General features: G+C 40.1%; 1 protein-coding gene across 12 annotated transcripts in view; it reads right to left on the minus strand.

Annotated features, from left to right (window-relative positions):
• The window catches only part of LOC133488609 (receptor-type tyrosine-protein phosphatase mu-like), a 183,405-nt gene that overhangs the window by 62,411 nt on the left and 103,373 nt on the right, over window positions 1-17,621 (minus strand). For all 12 annotated transcript variants that reach the window (XM_061796684.1, XM_061796688.1, XM_061796687.1 and 9 more), the window contains 2 exons: window positions 5,227-5,500; window positions 1,138-1,174 (listed from right to left, as the gene is read on the minus strand). In XM_061796684.1, coding sequence (XP_061652668.1) covers window positions 1,138-1,174; window positions 5,227-5,500 — 311 coding nt within the window. The remainder of the gene's footprint in view (window positions 1-1,137; window positions 1,175-5,226; window positions 5,501-17,621) is intronic.

Genomic DNA, 17,621 nt, shown 5'->3' on the forward strand with positions numbered 1-17,621 from the left:
CGCAAGGATCCTACTGATTTTGAATAATAGCTGACAAAGGTAGGCTGGGGTATCTTAACTCATAACCTATTTCTTTGTCAGCATTTCTTGAAGCTTTAATGCAGGGGTATCAAACTCATTGTTGTCACGGGCCACATCGTAGTTATGACTTTCCTCGGAGGGCCGTTACGGCTGTGAACGCATATAAATGAAAGATTACATCATATAATTACATACACTATACACAACACATGAATAACCAGTTTTGAATTCAGAAGCCTATATAAAAAGATGTTTATCAACTATTACATTTCTTTTCAAAGGGGGATTGGTAACAATAAAAAATGCTTGTAAATTTCTCAATGTTATTGAACCAGATCACAATGAGCAATTTTGATTTGCTTTCGCGGGCCAGATAAAATGATGTGGTGGGCCTGAACTGGCCCCCTGGCCACCAGTTTGACACCGGCGCTTTAAAGAATTCAAGCCCTGTATTAATTCAAGCAACCTATGGATTTCCAATGATATAAGAGAAGTAGTAGGGAATTAAAATCAGATGCATATGTTTTTTTTCTATCCAAAATTACAATCTGATGCTCAAATGATGGAACAATTTAGTCTCGTAAATGTATAATCTTGCATGAATTTAAAAGGTTTAAAAATCTACTGATTTGCATTTTTCAGTGACAAAGTCATATTCTATTCTATTGTATCTTTTTCTGATATGTGCCAAATCTTGGCTGAGGTAGTATAGGGCAAGTAGGGCATTGAACTTATTTTCTTCGCTTCAAATTTGCAAGGTTTTGGGGCCTTTATCAAAACAATAATCCTATTGGCTTTTAATTCTATCAGACAACTGTTGGCCAAGGTAGATGGAGTCAAAAATGGGATTTTCCTGTATTTTACTGCCACAACTTTAAACTTGACAGAACTACTGTCCAATAGCAAAGAAAGAAATTAAAAGAACAGGGATTGATGGCTGTCAAAAATATCAACGACATCGATTAAGCGAAGCCAACTCAACTATCATCACCTTAGCGTCGACTACAAAAAAATCTGAAGTCGTTTAACCCCTACAATTCAAGTGTCTCTGTTAATGTGTTAATTTGTTAGAGGTGAGTGCACACAACCTAAAGCAGATCCTATAAGGGGTCGTACCTTTGGTGGCGACTCGGACACAGTCGATCTTGGTTTCCTGCACAAAAGATAGGAGAGGCAGGACAAAGAAGGTTATTATAATGACCCATATCCGTATAAGCGGGGGTGCACAAATACCAATAATAATTGTGTGTAGCCCACTTTACACTGATATGGTAGCAATAAAACAGCATGCAACTCAATGACTGCAACAAAGAAACGTACTTGAACGAGAAGACACTTGGTGCAGATTGGCGGTGGAGAGTTTGCAGACAGTGACGTGCGATCAGAACCTGTGACAGACCTTGTGTCTGAATGTATTTATATAAAAAAAAAAAAAAAAAAAAAACAAAAAAAAAAAAACCTTGTTTTGGCCTCTCAAAAGTTTCCCACTCGGAAAGGGAGACAGAGGTTTTCCAAACATTCGAGTACTGAAAAGAATAAAGGACAGGCAATAACAAGGAGGCTGTGAGCGACACAAAGAACAGGCATCTTGTGTCCCTGAGCTGGGCCTAACTGCTGAAAGGTTGGCCAATGCTGAGGGAGACTCTCACCGGCCACTTTAATATCCAAGAGCAAAGCATTCTGTCTGTACAAAGATAACTAAAGCAGTTACTTGTATTTGGTGCTTCATGACAAATAATCAAAGGTTCAGCCCACATCCTAGCAAGTGGATCCCCACCATTGTGTTTGGCTTGGCACCTTAGTTGCTGGACCAATTTCTGAGATGTAAGCATTAGATGGCACAGAGAAAAAAAAAATTGCAATTTTACATTAAGGAAATTGTTTTCTTCAAACCGAGGAATGTGGTCCTTCACCTGCTCCAAGTGGTGTCTGACAACTTATTTTTTGATTTGGCGCTATGTAAATAAAATTGAATTGATTTGAAACCAAACTGGCTGACTTCCTGTTGAATATCGTGCATGTGCCCTCAGGACTTTTTCATGTGTCCAATTATTATAAACACCCAATTTGGCGTTGATTTGTGAAGCTAGTTTCGGGGACTGCAAGCAGCAATAAATGGGCCCTCACACGCTCGTTATCACAGCCAATCCTCAAAATGGTCATTTAACACCAGGCTTCGTCCACATTGGATCACATAGTCAAAAAAGATTTACAGTTTTGCATTGCCTATTTGTCTTGGATACATGTTTCCAATCACAGCACAGGACGAATTCCCTAATTGTAAATCGCCAAAGCCCTAGAATTCACCAAGAATGGGTGCATTAAACCAAAATGGCTGTGTTCAATTTCAGGCACAGGTCCTTGAGACTTTTTCATGCACCCTGTTATGATAAATATCCATCCATCCATTTTCTGAACCGCTTATCCTCACAAGGGTTGCGGGAGTGCTGGAGCCTATCCCAGCTATCTTCGGGCAGGAGGCGGGGTACACCCTGAACTGGTTGCCAGCCAATCGCAGGGCACATACAAACAAACAACCATCCGCACTCACATTCACACCTACGGGCAATTTGGAGTCTTCAATTAACCTACCATGCATGTTTTTGGGATGTGGGAGGAAACCGGAGTGCCTGGAGAAAACCCCATGCAAAGATTGAACCCAGGTTCTCAGAACTGTGAGGCAGACGCTCTAACCAGTCGCCCACTGTGCCGCCCCCAGATAGAACCGTTATTACTATATGTTTTTATAAAGTACAATAAAGTGTTCTATGTTCCTTATTAAAAATATATTACAAACATTTTTAGGTTTTTTGGGGGGAGGCTGGAACGGATTAATGGTATTTCAATTTATTTCAGTGGGGAAAGATGATTTGGGATGCGAGTGCTTTGAATTACGAACATGGTCACGGAACGAATCAAACTCGTATCCTAAGGCACAACTGTGTATGTGTTTGTTCGTCCATCTGTTTATTAATTAGAAGTGTACTTATTGGTTTATGGGGTATTATGAACGGTTGGGAAGTACCATTATGATTTAAGTGGGTGATTGGATTCCACTGATGCTATAGAGACTCAATATTCACCCAATTTCATGTTGATCTGTGTGGCTGATTTTTTTCCAACTTTCTAAGGGGCACTTACAAATGGCTGTTTCTGGGACACCAAAAACACAATTTTAATACCATTTTATGTCCTGACTTCCATACTAACTGACTCACGCAGGAAAAGTTTGTGTAAGTATTCTATTCTGGAGTGCCAACTGGCTAATTGAATTCAGCCAGGGCCTCACGTTATTACCGCTGCCCTCCCGGAACGGACGTGCCGCCGCTGCTCAAGGAGGCTGGCGGCAGCACATTCTCATTCAGCTCTAGCGGCTGGCGCGTTCTGCAAATTGTTATCGAGCAGCTAGCGAGGAGGGAGGGGAGCGAGGGTCACGTAGCTTCCACTCGAAGATTGGGGGGGGGGGGGGGGGGGGGGGACCTGTGTGATCGGTAGGCTGGCCCACCGCTGCGGCTGCAATGCCCATGACACTTAACAACCACCGCAATGCCTTAAATGCGAGCCTGGCATTTGGCAATAAAGCAGCAACACAGACGCTGTATTACTAAGATGAGCACGATGCAGTCAGTATGTATGAGTTTCATTCCTTCAATGACTTGAAACCAAGGGGCAGTATATTACCGACATACAGGTAGAGATACACACAAAGAAGAGTTTTATAAATGACTCAGTAAACTGCATTAATATGAGCTGTTTTACAAAAAGGTTAAAGAATATAAGCTTGTGAATATTATTTAATCCGTCTACATTCACCGTTAATGCTCAAATAATGGTTGCTTAAAGGGGTATAACAACAATAATGATGCTCTTTGTTAGCCGTCTATGCAAACTCGAACTAGCAGACATTCCAACAGCTTCTTCCCTCTTGCGATCAACTTCTTAAACACCTAACCTACAATTCCATTACAACATGCTGGCAATTTTTTGACTTGAGTTCTTTGTCACATTTCTGTGGGGCCAATTATACATTACTCACGCACTCACTGTAGTTGTCTCGCCACGCTGCACTATTTGCATATCTGTTGTTGACCAATAGTGGCCACTCATGCCGGAGTAGCATCTGCTCCATTTGCACACTGATTGAGGAGTATCTGCAACATTTGCACAATCAACATTGTCCCAGATTATCGCGCTACGTGTCGTTTTAAACTGCATACACTCCTTGAAGTCACGGCGCCCCGTGCACAATGGTCATTGCACCGGACTATTGCAATATTAGTCATTCGAACTGCTCTAAGTGCTAGAAGACTCTGCATCTTTTGCACAATTGTCAAAAATAAATAATTAAAATGTACCGGCATTACCAGATAACTATTAACCCTTTATTGCTCAGTGACTGTTTTTTGTCAATGTCTATATGTCTCAAAAGTGTTCTCGGTCAATTGACTGTCTGTTGTCGTACTAGAGCGGCTCTAACTACCGGAGACAAATTCCTTGTGTGTTTTTTTGGACATACTTGGCAAATAAAGACGATTCTGATTCTGATGGTGTTTTGTATTATGTGAGCATTAATGTAGCAGACATTTCAACTTTTAAATACACAAATTATTTTTGTTTAGTTTGCCAAACTCCAACTGGGAGTGGCAATAAACAGCTTGAAGCCTCTTTTTTTCAGTAATTGTTCACTATCTGCCGAGTTGTTGCTTGTTGTGAAGTCAGTTTGCTGCCAATCTAGCACCCGTATCTAAAATATTTGCTTGCAAGTCAAAGCAAAAAAAAAAATTAAATAAAAAAACCTAATACATTTTAAAAATAATAATCCATCCATCAATTTTCTGTACTGCTTAATAATACAAGAGAGAAAAACAAAAAAAAATAAAAAAATAAAATAAAAAACTTAAAAAATAAAAATCAGACCAGCGATGGCTTGTATTTACAAAAACTTCAAATCGGGTCAATAAGTTAAGGCACCACTGTACTGGTTATTGTTGCTACTGCATGTGTCCATCCTTTTCCGCATACTGGTTATCATTGCTATGTGTCTGACTTTGAACATACTTGTCACTGATACAACATGTCTGCTTTTATTGGTCTTCCTTTCAACATCCTGGTCATTGATTTTATGTGTCTGCATTGTGGTTACTGGTGATCTGAGTCTGCTTTGTCCTAATACTTTTGTCCCACTGAGGGACTGCCATGTCTCACCCCGTTTGCGGTGCTGACAGCTTGGTAGTAGACGCTGTAGCTCTTCTGGGGCAGCAGCGGTGCATTCCAGTATCCACTGTAGGTCTTGTTGTCGCCCACGGTGAAAGGTTGCGGCGCGTGGATACCACCGGCGGAGAACTGGGCGGCGAAGTAGTACTGCGAGTTGAGCTGGGTAGCGTTCTGGAATTGGATGGGCACCGGGTAGCAGCGCAGGATCTCGGCCGTGCCCCGCGCCCGTCTCGGACGCTCCTCCTCCACCACCACCTGGTAGGCGCTGTGAAAACAATGCCACATGAGATAAACGTGCACAATATGATGAGATTCTAGGAGTCCCCAAAATCCACTCACTACGACCCAATGTTAAGTTACGAAAAAATATAATGCCCCGCACATCAGTTTCTCAAATCAACACTGAATTTGGTGGACAAATCTATCATAATAGGACGCACGGAAAGGTCTCATGGACCCATGCCCAAAACTGAACAGGAAGTTGGCCATTTTAGTTTGAAGCAGCCCTTTTGGGCAAATTCCAGGGATCTGGTGTACTTCGACCATTGCCACCTAGCAAATTCCCCCAAAAGGGCCTCAATTGAAAACAGGAATCATGCACAGATGGGCCACACTAATTTTTAAAAACTTTTTTTGCATATGCTATCTATGGCGGCTAAGCATAGTCTCAAAGTTGGATGATTATTTCGAAGATGAAAACAGGGTCCGAGGGCACGTTTATCACAGCTTACAGCCCCGGCAACTAGTTTCACCAAACAACAGGAATATTTGGTGACCATGTCTATCACAATAAGTTTGAAGAATCCATGCCAGAAAATTAACATGATGTCGGCCATTTTGCTTAAAGCAGCGATTTTGGACAAATATCGGGGCAGTGATATATGTTGATGGACTATAACAAGGGACTTTGCCAAATTTAGCCATAATTGAAAGGAGATTTTTAAGGCCAGATGGGCGACGCTAAGTTGCAACACTTTTTTGCCTGTGCCCTCTAATGTGGGACAAGCATGGGATCAAACCTGGATGATCATTTCTTGGATGAAAACGAGGGAATGTTCATTGCCGCTTACAGCTTTACTGGTTTGACCAATCGACACGAAATAGGGCGGACCTGTCTATGATAACAGAATGCACGAAAAAGTCTCAAGGACCAATGCCCGAAATTGAACAGGAAGTCACCCATTTTGGGCGAATTCCAGTGCTGTGAACTCCTAAGTAAGGAATTCTCCCAAATGAGCCCCAATTGGAAGCGGATATTCTGGACAGATGAGCGATGGTTAATTGCGAAGGGTTCTCTAATGTGGGCGGAGAATGGTGTCAAAGTTGCACGATCACTTCGTGGATTCGCCATGGAAAATGGGGTGCGAGGGCTCATTCAGTAGCTCCCTTGCGCAGTGTGCCGTTACCCTTTTGACCCTCCGCGACTGCAATTAGAGGGATCACCCTCTTTCCCGGCGGGATTAACTATTTCCTCACCTCTTTGAGCTGCTGATAAACAGGTGAACCGCCGTGAGTTCTGCAGATGACGGTGCAAGCGAGGGCCCTCGTGATAAAGTGTCAGGTTAAAGAGTGCGTGCTGTACACACTAAGGCGTACTTCATCATCCAAGCCCCAACCGCAGGGAACAATTAATCATCTACGGTGCGTGTGTGCGTGATCATCAGTGTACATTAGCTAGGTGTTTCGTAGGTTTGCTTCAAACATGCAAGGTCGCAGAAGCCATTCAGCTGCACAGATTGATACGAATGCTTGAGTGGTGCATCAGGATCCCGATATGACATACTATAGAGTTGCCAACTATGATAGAACATATGATCATCAAATAAATTTGAGAATATCTTCGAACGTTCAGACTGAGAAAAACAATAGGGCCACCATATTTTGAGATAAAGTTTCAGAAGGAGCTGCAAATTTGATCTTAGATTTAATTTGATCAACGTTAATACACTTTTTGAAAAGCAATGATAATTATTTCATGTTATATCAATCAAAATGTGTCAGAATGCTGAGAGATGCCTTCGCAAAGTATAAAATGCCAATTACCGTACTTTACATATACCAGTACCTAGGGTTGTGAAAAAGGTATACTCATTCCAATAGAATATGTAATGTCTAATGTTATACGTTTATACTGTATATAATAGGGTACTTTTTCAATGCTCACCGAGGGTGCGTTCCGAAATTCTGACGCCCCTACTCGGAGAGGGAGGAAGGGAGGGAGAGAGAGAGAGAGAGAGAGAGAGAAAGATTGAGAGAAAAAGAGAGAGAAAGAGAAAGAGACTGGCAGGCAAGCTAACTGCTCAGTGGCTCAGGCCCACAGGAGCTGTGATTTGTTGCTTCATAATAAACCCCAAGATAAATGGACTAGCGTATCCCGTGGTCATTGAAGACGCTACAGTACTAACTAAAATGTAATACCATATCATTGCGCAATGATATGAGTCTGTCACCATCTTTGTTTTTTTGCTAATATAAGAACCAGAGTAGAAAGGCAAGGTCAGGAAGCGAAACCAACGTCAGCGCATGCACACAGACCACAATGTTGCACCCAATAAAATGCAAATTGCAACAGAATACTGAGAGATGTTTTTTTTTTGCTAAAATGTCAATTGAATAAATTTGACAATATTTCAGAATGTTCCGACTGAGAAAACAATAACGTGTCTGTTTTTTAATCAATAAAGGTTATGAAATAACTGTAGAAATGTATATAAAACATTTTTTGGGGGAATTCTGAGACAAGATGAAATGCCAATGGAATCATATGAGAATATTTTGGAATGTTCGGACTGATAACTATAACACACCTGCATTTCGCAATCAATGAAGGAGATGCACATTTCAGAATTAGAATCATCTTTATTTGCATTTCATCTGCACCACTTGCACACCGACTGAGGAGTATCTGCAACATTTGCACAATAGACATTGTCCCAGATTATCACACTACTAGTCACTTTAAACTGCATACATTCCTTGAAGTCTCGGCCCCCTTTGCACAATGGTCATTGCACCAGACCATTGCTATATTAGTCAGTCAAACTGCTCTAATTACACTGGCAGTGAACCACGGTTTGTTATTGAATGTACGAAATGACTTTGTTGGTACACACACCTCTTGACAGAAACTGATATAGGATGTGACACTGCCCGTATATTCATCCAGGCTGCCAGCTGAATTTTCAAAGACACTCCAGTCTGTACAGTCTAGAAAGCTTTGAAGTTCTATCTTTGCTTCGTTGGTCCACCTTTTCACCGTTTTCACCATAGGCTTCACACATTTAAGTTCTTGTCTGTATGTTGGTATTAAGTGAATTAAGCAGTGATCAGATGAGCCCAGACCTGCACGGGGGATAGCACGATAGTATAGCAGTGGTCTATAATGTTATTTTCCCTGGTAGGACAGTTGATGTGCTGCTTGTATTTAGGGAGTTCGTGGTTGAGTTTAGCTTCGCCGTAAGCCTCGTGCAAGCAGCATTTCATACATTACATATGTGGAGCAGTCTCTTCACATTACAAACATTTTTTTTACAAAAACACATTTCCACCATCTTCTCGGTAGCAACGAGTTCATAGGACGACCACGATGTAAACATCAAGGCAGCTGCGAGTGGACTCTATGACAATCAGCAGCTTGCCGATCTCACAGTGGGATGCAACTCGCATGCTAAACCGGTCTAAGCGAATCTCCGCTCCAGGCCCAATTGGCCAACTCAGTGGACAAAGTGGTCTCTGTCAGACACACAGAAGGGGCCAAAGTGACAATCTAGCTCGACACAACAGAGTGTAAGGGGGGAGGAAATGGGAAGAGCGGTGGACATTTTCTGTTCTTTAATGGTAAGAATGAGCCAATAACGCAAAACTGGGAACATATTTGTCATTCTTTTTGCTTTCCAACTGTTGTGATGATTCTATGCAATATTAAAATTTTAAAAATGTCTTATGTGGAAGTTTGTATATTTAACAGATTTTCAAATACAAAATAAATATGTTGGGGGGGGGGGGGGTGGAGGAATAAAAGATATTTGGAAAAAATATTCTGATAAAGAATATGTTGAGGTAAAATACATTATAATATTGTTTTAAATAAAAATACAATATTTATATTAGAAATATTTTACAAAAATAATGTTAGTGGTGTGCATATCTATATATATACATATATATACATATACATATATATACATATATATACATATACATACATATATACATATATATACATACACATATATACATATACATACATATACACATACATACATACATACACATACATACATACATACACATACATACATATATATATACATATATACATATATATACATATACATACACATACACATGCATATATACACATACATATACATACATACACATATACATATATATACACATATATATATATATATATACATACATATATATATATACATATACATACATATACATATATACATATACATACATATATATACATACATATACACATATACATATATACATATACGTACATATATACATACATACATACATATATATATATATATATATATACAGATACATATATATATATATATACATATATATATATACATATATATATATATATACATATACATACATATATATATATATATACATATACATACATATATATATATACATATACATACATATATATATATACATATACATACATATATACACACATACATCTATACACACACATACATGTATACATATATACACACATACATGTATACATATATACACATACATGTATACATATATACACATACATGTATACATATATACATATATACGTATACATATATACATATATACATATACATATATATACATATACATATATATATATATATATATACATATACATATATATATATACATATACATACACACACACACACACACACGCGTATAAATGATGTGTTGAAATGTTAAAATAAAAATACATCTGTTAATGGGGAATTAAAAAAAAAGAAAAGAAAATAACTATAAAAAGATAAATATATTTGTTCGGGTGAAATGTATAATGTTCGTAGAATACATATTTTTTAAACAATCTGTCAGGGCAAAAAACAAAACTGTTAATTAGGGAGAAATATTTTAATATGAAAAATTTGAAAATTAATAAAAAATTTGAAATCCTACATTGGAAATTATTCACAAGGTAAAGCTAATACTTTTCCTTGAATGACTATGTAACATGGATACCACATACAGCAACTTCTCCTTAGAAAAGAGCTGAGAGAGATTGACTAAATCTGTACTTTCTGTTCTGCCAATCAGCAGCTTATAGCGGGAAAGCAACAAATAATAAAAAGGAGACTCCCGCAGGTGTATCTCTCCATGTGATACGATGATGCGGCTGCTCCATGCGTGATTTAATGATACAGCATAGGGACGGCTGCTTTTCCTTTCCCGCGGCAAAGTAGCGAGTGCCAAAGGCGAGGAGGCTCTCGGGGTTACGAACTCGTGTCATGTGCAAATCTCAACCTGCTGCTTCGTGTCTGCACAGCCGCATACTCAAACGTTCTATTCGGCTGGCTCACAGACAACAACAATAAATATTTTTCAGCAGTTTGTTTACAAGGAGAAGCAACGACGACTTCACGAGATGATTTGGGGTGGGGTGGTATGCAATTCTTCTGTTCTTATTTTTGATTAATAATCACTGCTGTCAGATTCATGTGAGGCTTTGTCACCAGCTCACAGTTGCGAGGATGACTCACTTGGACAGGCCCAAGGCGTAGGACACAAACACATGGATGTCGAAATACATGAAAACAAACAACATTAAAGACCCCTGTTGTAATGGCAAATTATATAAATGATCCAACTTCGATGCCATCCAATGTGGGCAGAAAAAGTTTGGCAATTTAGCGTTCAGTGCTCATTGTGGAATTCACCAGAATGACTATTCCAAAGCAAAATGGTCAACTTCCTGTTTATTTTCTAGCCTATACACAATCAGGATTTTTGGAGCCGATCACCGATCAGCAAGTTTTAAAAAACGATAACCGATCACAAGATGGAGCAATGTGTCTATTTACATCATCGATGACGTCATTGATCGGATCTGCGAATTATGACATGGAAGCCGATCAGCAAAAAATGCTAAGTATCGCCAGATTCCGATCAAGTCGATCAGATCGGTGTAAAGTCTATTTTCAAGCCCTTGAGACTTTTTCGTTATGTTAGACGTGTTCACCCATTTTTATGTTGCAAAGTTATCTTCAGGGGCTGAATTTAAAAAAAGGGTTAGGGTTACTAAAAACTAATTTCTCGTGTATAATGCACACCCATGTATAATACGCACCCCCAAAGTAGACCTCAAAATTCTAGAAAACCCTTCTGTATAATGCATTTTTACAATGCATGGTTTTGCTTCTACCAGTATGATCAAAACGAAGTATTATCTGTATTTTGTGAGTTTTTTTTAAAGAATGCTTACTTTAAGCACTTTATTTGAACACGTAATAATTTTTATTTACTCGCTCTTATTTTGAAATTCACAGCCCGATGGTGGTGATCAGCCGGGGAGCAGTAAGTATACCCACACCTGCTCTGAACCTCTGACCGTGGGTAACTCCAGAGTGGAGTCCAAACCCTCTCAAGAGGACTGGTACCAGAGCCCAGGCTGTGTGTGGAGGCGAGTCCGACTATATCTAGTCGGAACTTCTCGACCTCACACACCAGCTCGGGCTCCTTCCTTGCCAGAGAGGTGACATTCCACGTAGCTAGAGCCAGCTTCTGTAGCCGGGGATCGGATCGCCAAGGTCCCCGCCTTTGGCCACCGCCCAGCTCGCACTGCACCCGACCCCTATGGCCCCGGCCACAGGTCGTGAGCCCATGGGAAGGGGGACCCACGTTACACTTTCGGGCTGTGGCCAGCCGGGGCCCACGGGTGTAGGCCCGGCCACCAGGCGCTCGCCTTCGAGCCCCACCTCCAGGCCTGGCTCCAGAGGGGGGCCCCGGTGACCCGCGTCATGGCAAGGGAAAACAGAGTCCATTGTTTGTCGTCATCATAAGGGGTCTTTGAGCCGTGCTTTGTCTGGTCCCTCACCTAGGACCTGTTTGTCATGGGTGACCCTGCCAGGGGCATAAAGCCCCAGACAACTTAGCTCCTAGGATCATTGGGACACACAAACCCCTCCACGACGATAAGGTGACGGCTCAAGGAGGGGTCCAGTAGACCAGTTTCACCTATCAATAAGAAATTGGATGGATATACAAAACACACAAAAAAGCCTCAAGGACCCATGCCAGAAATCAAACAGGAAGTCGGCAATTTTGGTTTGAAGTAGACACTTTTGGGTGAATTTCAGGGATCGGAAGTACTCCTCCAAGGAAATTTGCCCAAACAAGCACCAATCAGAAGGAGGTATAAAAAGAAATGGGCAACGCTAAATTACAAAAGTTCTTGGCCTATGCCATCTAATGTAGATGGGGGCAAAGTTTGATTATTTTAAGCATTTTTGCCATTACAAAATGGGGTGCGGGGGCCTATTTAGAAACCAGTTTGACCATTCGACATGAAATTTGGGGCACACGTCTATCAGGACAAGATGCACGAAAAAGTTTTGTTGACCCATGAACGAAAATGAACAGGAAGTTGGCCATTTTGGTTTGAAGGAGACATTTTGGGTGAATTTAGAAGAGTTTATCAATTGGAAGCAGGTATCCTACACAGATGGACGACACTACATTTTTTTTTTTTAATTGCCCCATGACCTCTAATGTGAGTGGAGCATGGCATCAAAGTTTGATCATTTTGATGATTATTGATATAACTGCTTGCAGAATTTTGATTCCCCCCCCCCCCTCATTAATTCACATTTTCTCAATTCACCATTGATGTTGTCCGTTTTAGTGATTTCATGCTTTGAGTGGCTAAAAGGACCTAACAATAGTTAAGAGGTTAAGGCGCCATCTTAAAAACAATGTGTGTATGAATAGATTTATTTGATCCCAGTTGTTAAAAGTGGCAACCTGCGCCGACACCAATTAGCTCCCCACCCCCTCTGCCCACCAGACATCATAGCTTTCTCCTCCGCAGACCAATTATGCCGGATTGACTCGCCCTCAAGTGGACGGAGGCCACGGGAGTCAGATTTATTTTTCATGTGGGCTTATAACAGGGGCGGAGGCCTCTCCATCACCGTCTTGACTCACGCTAATGCTAACGGGGGATGAGTTAAGGCGGCCGTTAACCTAACGACTCCGGACCAGACATCTGTGCAGCTCATGCCGTAACATAAGGTGCGGGAAGACGAGGATTTTTGTGTCATGTTTAGTCGCAGCTATTAGCACATGCCTGCTTGAAGCAAAAAAGTTATTGCATATCTTCGTGGTGTGTCAAATCACTTGGCACGCTCAAGTACAGTGGAGTCTGATGCTACTGGCAGGGGGTAGCACACACAGGTGGGCATTTACAAATAAAAACATGCTTAGCATGATTAAATATATTTAAAAAGTATATTAAAATAAAAAAAATCTGCTCAAGGAAAACAATATATATATATATATATATATATATATATATATATATATAAATGGAGAAATATGTTAGGAAAAAAAAAACATATATATATATATATATATTTAAACATTTCTTTAATATTTTAATACAAAATAAATCTCTTGGGAAAAAAATATTTAAGACAGAGATAAGTATAAAATATCTTAAAAACATTAACATAAAAATGTGTTTGAGGAGAAAAGCCTCAATCAAAAAAATCTGGTGAGAAAATGCATAAAAACCTTTAAAAAAAAAAGTTCCCACCCTAACAGCACTTGTTTATTTTAGCACTGTGCCAAATCACTTGCCATGCTCCTGTGCAGATAATCTGACGCTACAGGGATCAAGCAAGCATGTCATTTGCAAAACCACACTTCGCAAGGGAAAAAAAAAAGGCGTGTATTTTAAACATCTCTGCTAACTGGAGGCAAAGGTGACGCCGGCAAAAGGTCTGATTTAGTGGCAGCAAAGATAAGCTGGGGCATCTCGAATCATTTATTCCCGCACAAGCTTGTAAACATTTATTTTGACGCAAGGTGGGTGGATTCTGGCCGCCGACGAAGGGGGGCAAATGTTATAGTGACATTATTGATAGACATTCGTCTTAATCCTCTCAAAGGAACAGTGTCGCCTCTGGTGAAAAATGTTCCCAGGGATTAGCGGCCCAATCTGAGCAGTATATATTTTTTATATGATAGCAATTAGCTTCTCCTCGGATAATCTCTGCTATGATTTTAATTCGGACGGAGTGGCGGATGCTTAACGGACAGTCGTCATAGGGTTATCGTGTCATCTTCCAGCGGACTTCCTGCAAAACAACTCGAAACGCCTGTAGGCGCCATCAGCTCCCAAACCCAATCAGCGTGTCGCATGATCAAATCAAATATGCTGCTGCTGCTCTGCTGTTATAAACTAGAAAAAAAGTGACCAAATCCCTCTCACTCTTCTTTCCCTAAAAGGGCTTTAAAAGTGATTTCCTAAAGTGTACCATTTCAAAAATTAATTAAACGTCATGTGAATTAAAGTCCTTTTCCCAACGACATGCAAGGTCCTCTGTGTCAATGATGTGATTTCCTGTTTTTGGTCATTTGTGAATGTGGGATTCATTAAAAATGACATTCCCTCGCACGCACGCACACACGCAATTTAAAACGATTAATCACGGGCAATTTAAAACATCTGCAACATGTTTTTGTCAAAATACCCCAAGAAGCTAGAATGACTTCACTTTTCAACAACTTTTCCAGCCTGGTTGAAATCAGCCTATCTTGTGGCGGCGAGCCTGTCTCTTGTAAATGAGCCACAGCTCATAGAGTTTCCCCTCTACAGCAGGATCAACGTCGAGCACAGCTTTCATTAATGTGACAACTAGGGGCCAAAAATGTTGATAAAAAATGTTTGATATTTAAACAAATGTATTACAATTTTGGTTTTTTTAAACAATAAATGCATCATTATTATTAAAATGTTTGCATTTGTGTTTTATTTTCGCATTACATTGGTGCCTTGAGATACGAGGGAGTTGAATTTTGAGTTTTTCGAGATAGAAGCCGTCTTTCAGACGATTTCTTTTGCTTTGACTTTCGAGCACAGCCTTGAGATACAAGGCTGGCAGTGAAATCAACTCACTTCACAATAAGAAGCACTTTGGCAAATAAACAATTCTTCAAAAAAAAGAGGGTTCAACCTTTTTTATTGCCACTCCCAGTTGAAGTTTGTCAAACTAAATATGAAACAAAGAATTACAGCTTGTGCATTTAAAACAACCACATAGCTTAGCCTTTCAATTTGCTAGCTTAATGCTAATGATAGAGAGCATCTACGTTGTGGTGCAATAACCCTTTAAGCAATGGATTGAACACAAACGGTGCAACAACTCATGTAGACAGACAATATAACAGTACACAGTCATTTAGCCTTATTCCTCTGTGAAGAACGCCTAATGTTAGCACTGTACTGATGATCTGTGAGGAGTTAAGACTCCTCGAACAATATAGCCATCCGTGTCTTTCTGTCTGTCTTATATGCCCCCAGATGGCCAAGGCGGGCACACCAGGAGGCGTAGGATTCAATTGATAACATTTGACAAAATGTTTGTATTTTTAATTCTAAAGATGTCATTACTGTATATTTTAAATGTGTTTTGATAAGATGCAATATTAAGGAGTGCTACTTTTCCTCCAAAAAATACAGATCACATTTTCATTTAGATTTTTTGGGGGGAAGGCAAGAACGGATTAATGGCATTTCCATTCATTTCAATGGGCAATGATGATTTGAGATAGAAGTGTTTTGAGTTACGAGCGCGCTCACAGAATGAATTACTCATATCTCAAGGCACTGTATTTGGAAATATAAATTACAGTACACAAAACAAATACAGTATATAAAAAAACATTTGCATTTGATTTTCATTTTAGCATTATTGTGTGTAAAAATTTACATATGAGTTTATATTAATACAAATAAAGAACAAACAACTAATTTCACAGTATAGAGAATGTATGGTAATCAAAATACCCAAATACATAGTATGCATTTGTTTTTCACTTTAACACTGAGAAGAAAGGTATTAATTGATAAATAAAAATACTCCATAAATGATCAGCTTTGATAGTCTCGGATTCAATCTGTGCAGGTATACCCAATATTATGGTCAAAGAAAATGCTTTGCTCAGCATCACATGGCAAAGATTATGATGGTATGAAAAATAAAGGGAGAAAAAAGTAGGTGTAAGCTGGCAGAAGTTATCATCTCCAAAGACTTTTTGGGCGGGTGGTAAACAAAAGCAGCAGCCTGCTGCGCTAATTAATGGAAGCTGTGATTCACCACGCGCTTCGTCATCATTTGAGCTTTGTAATTGGCCCGCTGACGGGACGCCAGGTGGAGCGGCTCCCCCCGGATGGTACCTGCGAAGAGATTAAAAAGCCATCCTTCTTGCCATAGAGGCACGCCGTGCTAAACACTGAAATTGTAACGACTCAGTGGAGACTGTTGTGGAAATGCAGCTTTGAGTCTCTCGAGTTTACCGCCTGCCCAAGAGAGGGCTCGGGTGGGGCACTCATGCTCACCAAGCCCCCCTCAAAGTCTGGTACTTCCTAATGAGAGCTCCAAAGCAAAGTGCCCTGCTTGGATTGTTGTCTGCCCAAAAGGGGGCTTGGCTGGGACACTCATGCTCACCTCGTCGCACTCCCAAAAAAAGTCATATTTGTTTTCTCAATGAGAGCTCCAGGGCAAAGTGCCCAGGCCTTCTCAAATCATTGCCCGCCCAACAGGGGCCTCGGCTTGACCACTCATGCTCAACCAGTTGCCCCCATGTCTGGTTCTTTTTTTAATGAGCGATTCAGAGCGAGAAGTGCCCAGGCCTGCTCGGATCGTTGCCCGCTCTAGAGTGGCCTTGGCTGGGGAATCCATGCTCAACCAGTTTCCTCTGTAGTCTGGTTCTTTTTTTTTCTGTCTTTTTTAAAGACCATATATTAAAGAAATTGCTAGCTAAGCCCATTATAAATATGTATTTCATATTTCTTTGTGTTTCCAGTGAACCACTGAACTAACTTAAAGGCCTTGTAAAGTGCATTTCAGATATTTTTTTTCTAAATAAATTATATGTTTGAAGATAATTGCTGAAAATGTGCCAAGACAGAACTATGTAGTACTAAATTGTGGAGATATCGGGTTAAACTGTTTTTCACCATTTCACTTTTCCTGGTTGTGTTTTGGGCATAGCTAAAACGGCGTTAATTCATTAATAACTCAACGTCCATCCATAATAATGGCCTCAGCTTGGATTTCATGCTCACCTAGACCTTTCAAAAAGTCTGCTTTTTTTTTTTT

Source organism: Phyllopteryx taeniolatus, chromosome 14 (genome assembly GCF_024500385.1).
Source record: "Phyllopteryx taeniolatus isolate TA_2022b chromosome 14, UOR_Ptae_1.2, whole genome shotgun sequence".
Classification (NCBI taxonomy): Eukaryota; Metazoa; Chordata; class Actinopteri; order Syngnathiformes; family Syngnathidae; genus Phyllopteryx; species Phyllopteryx taeniolatus.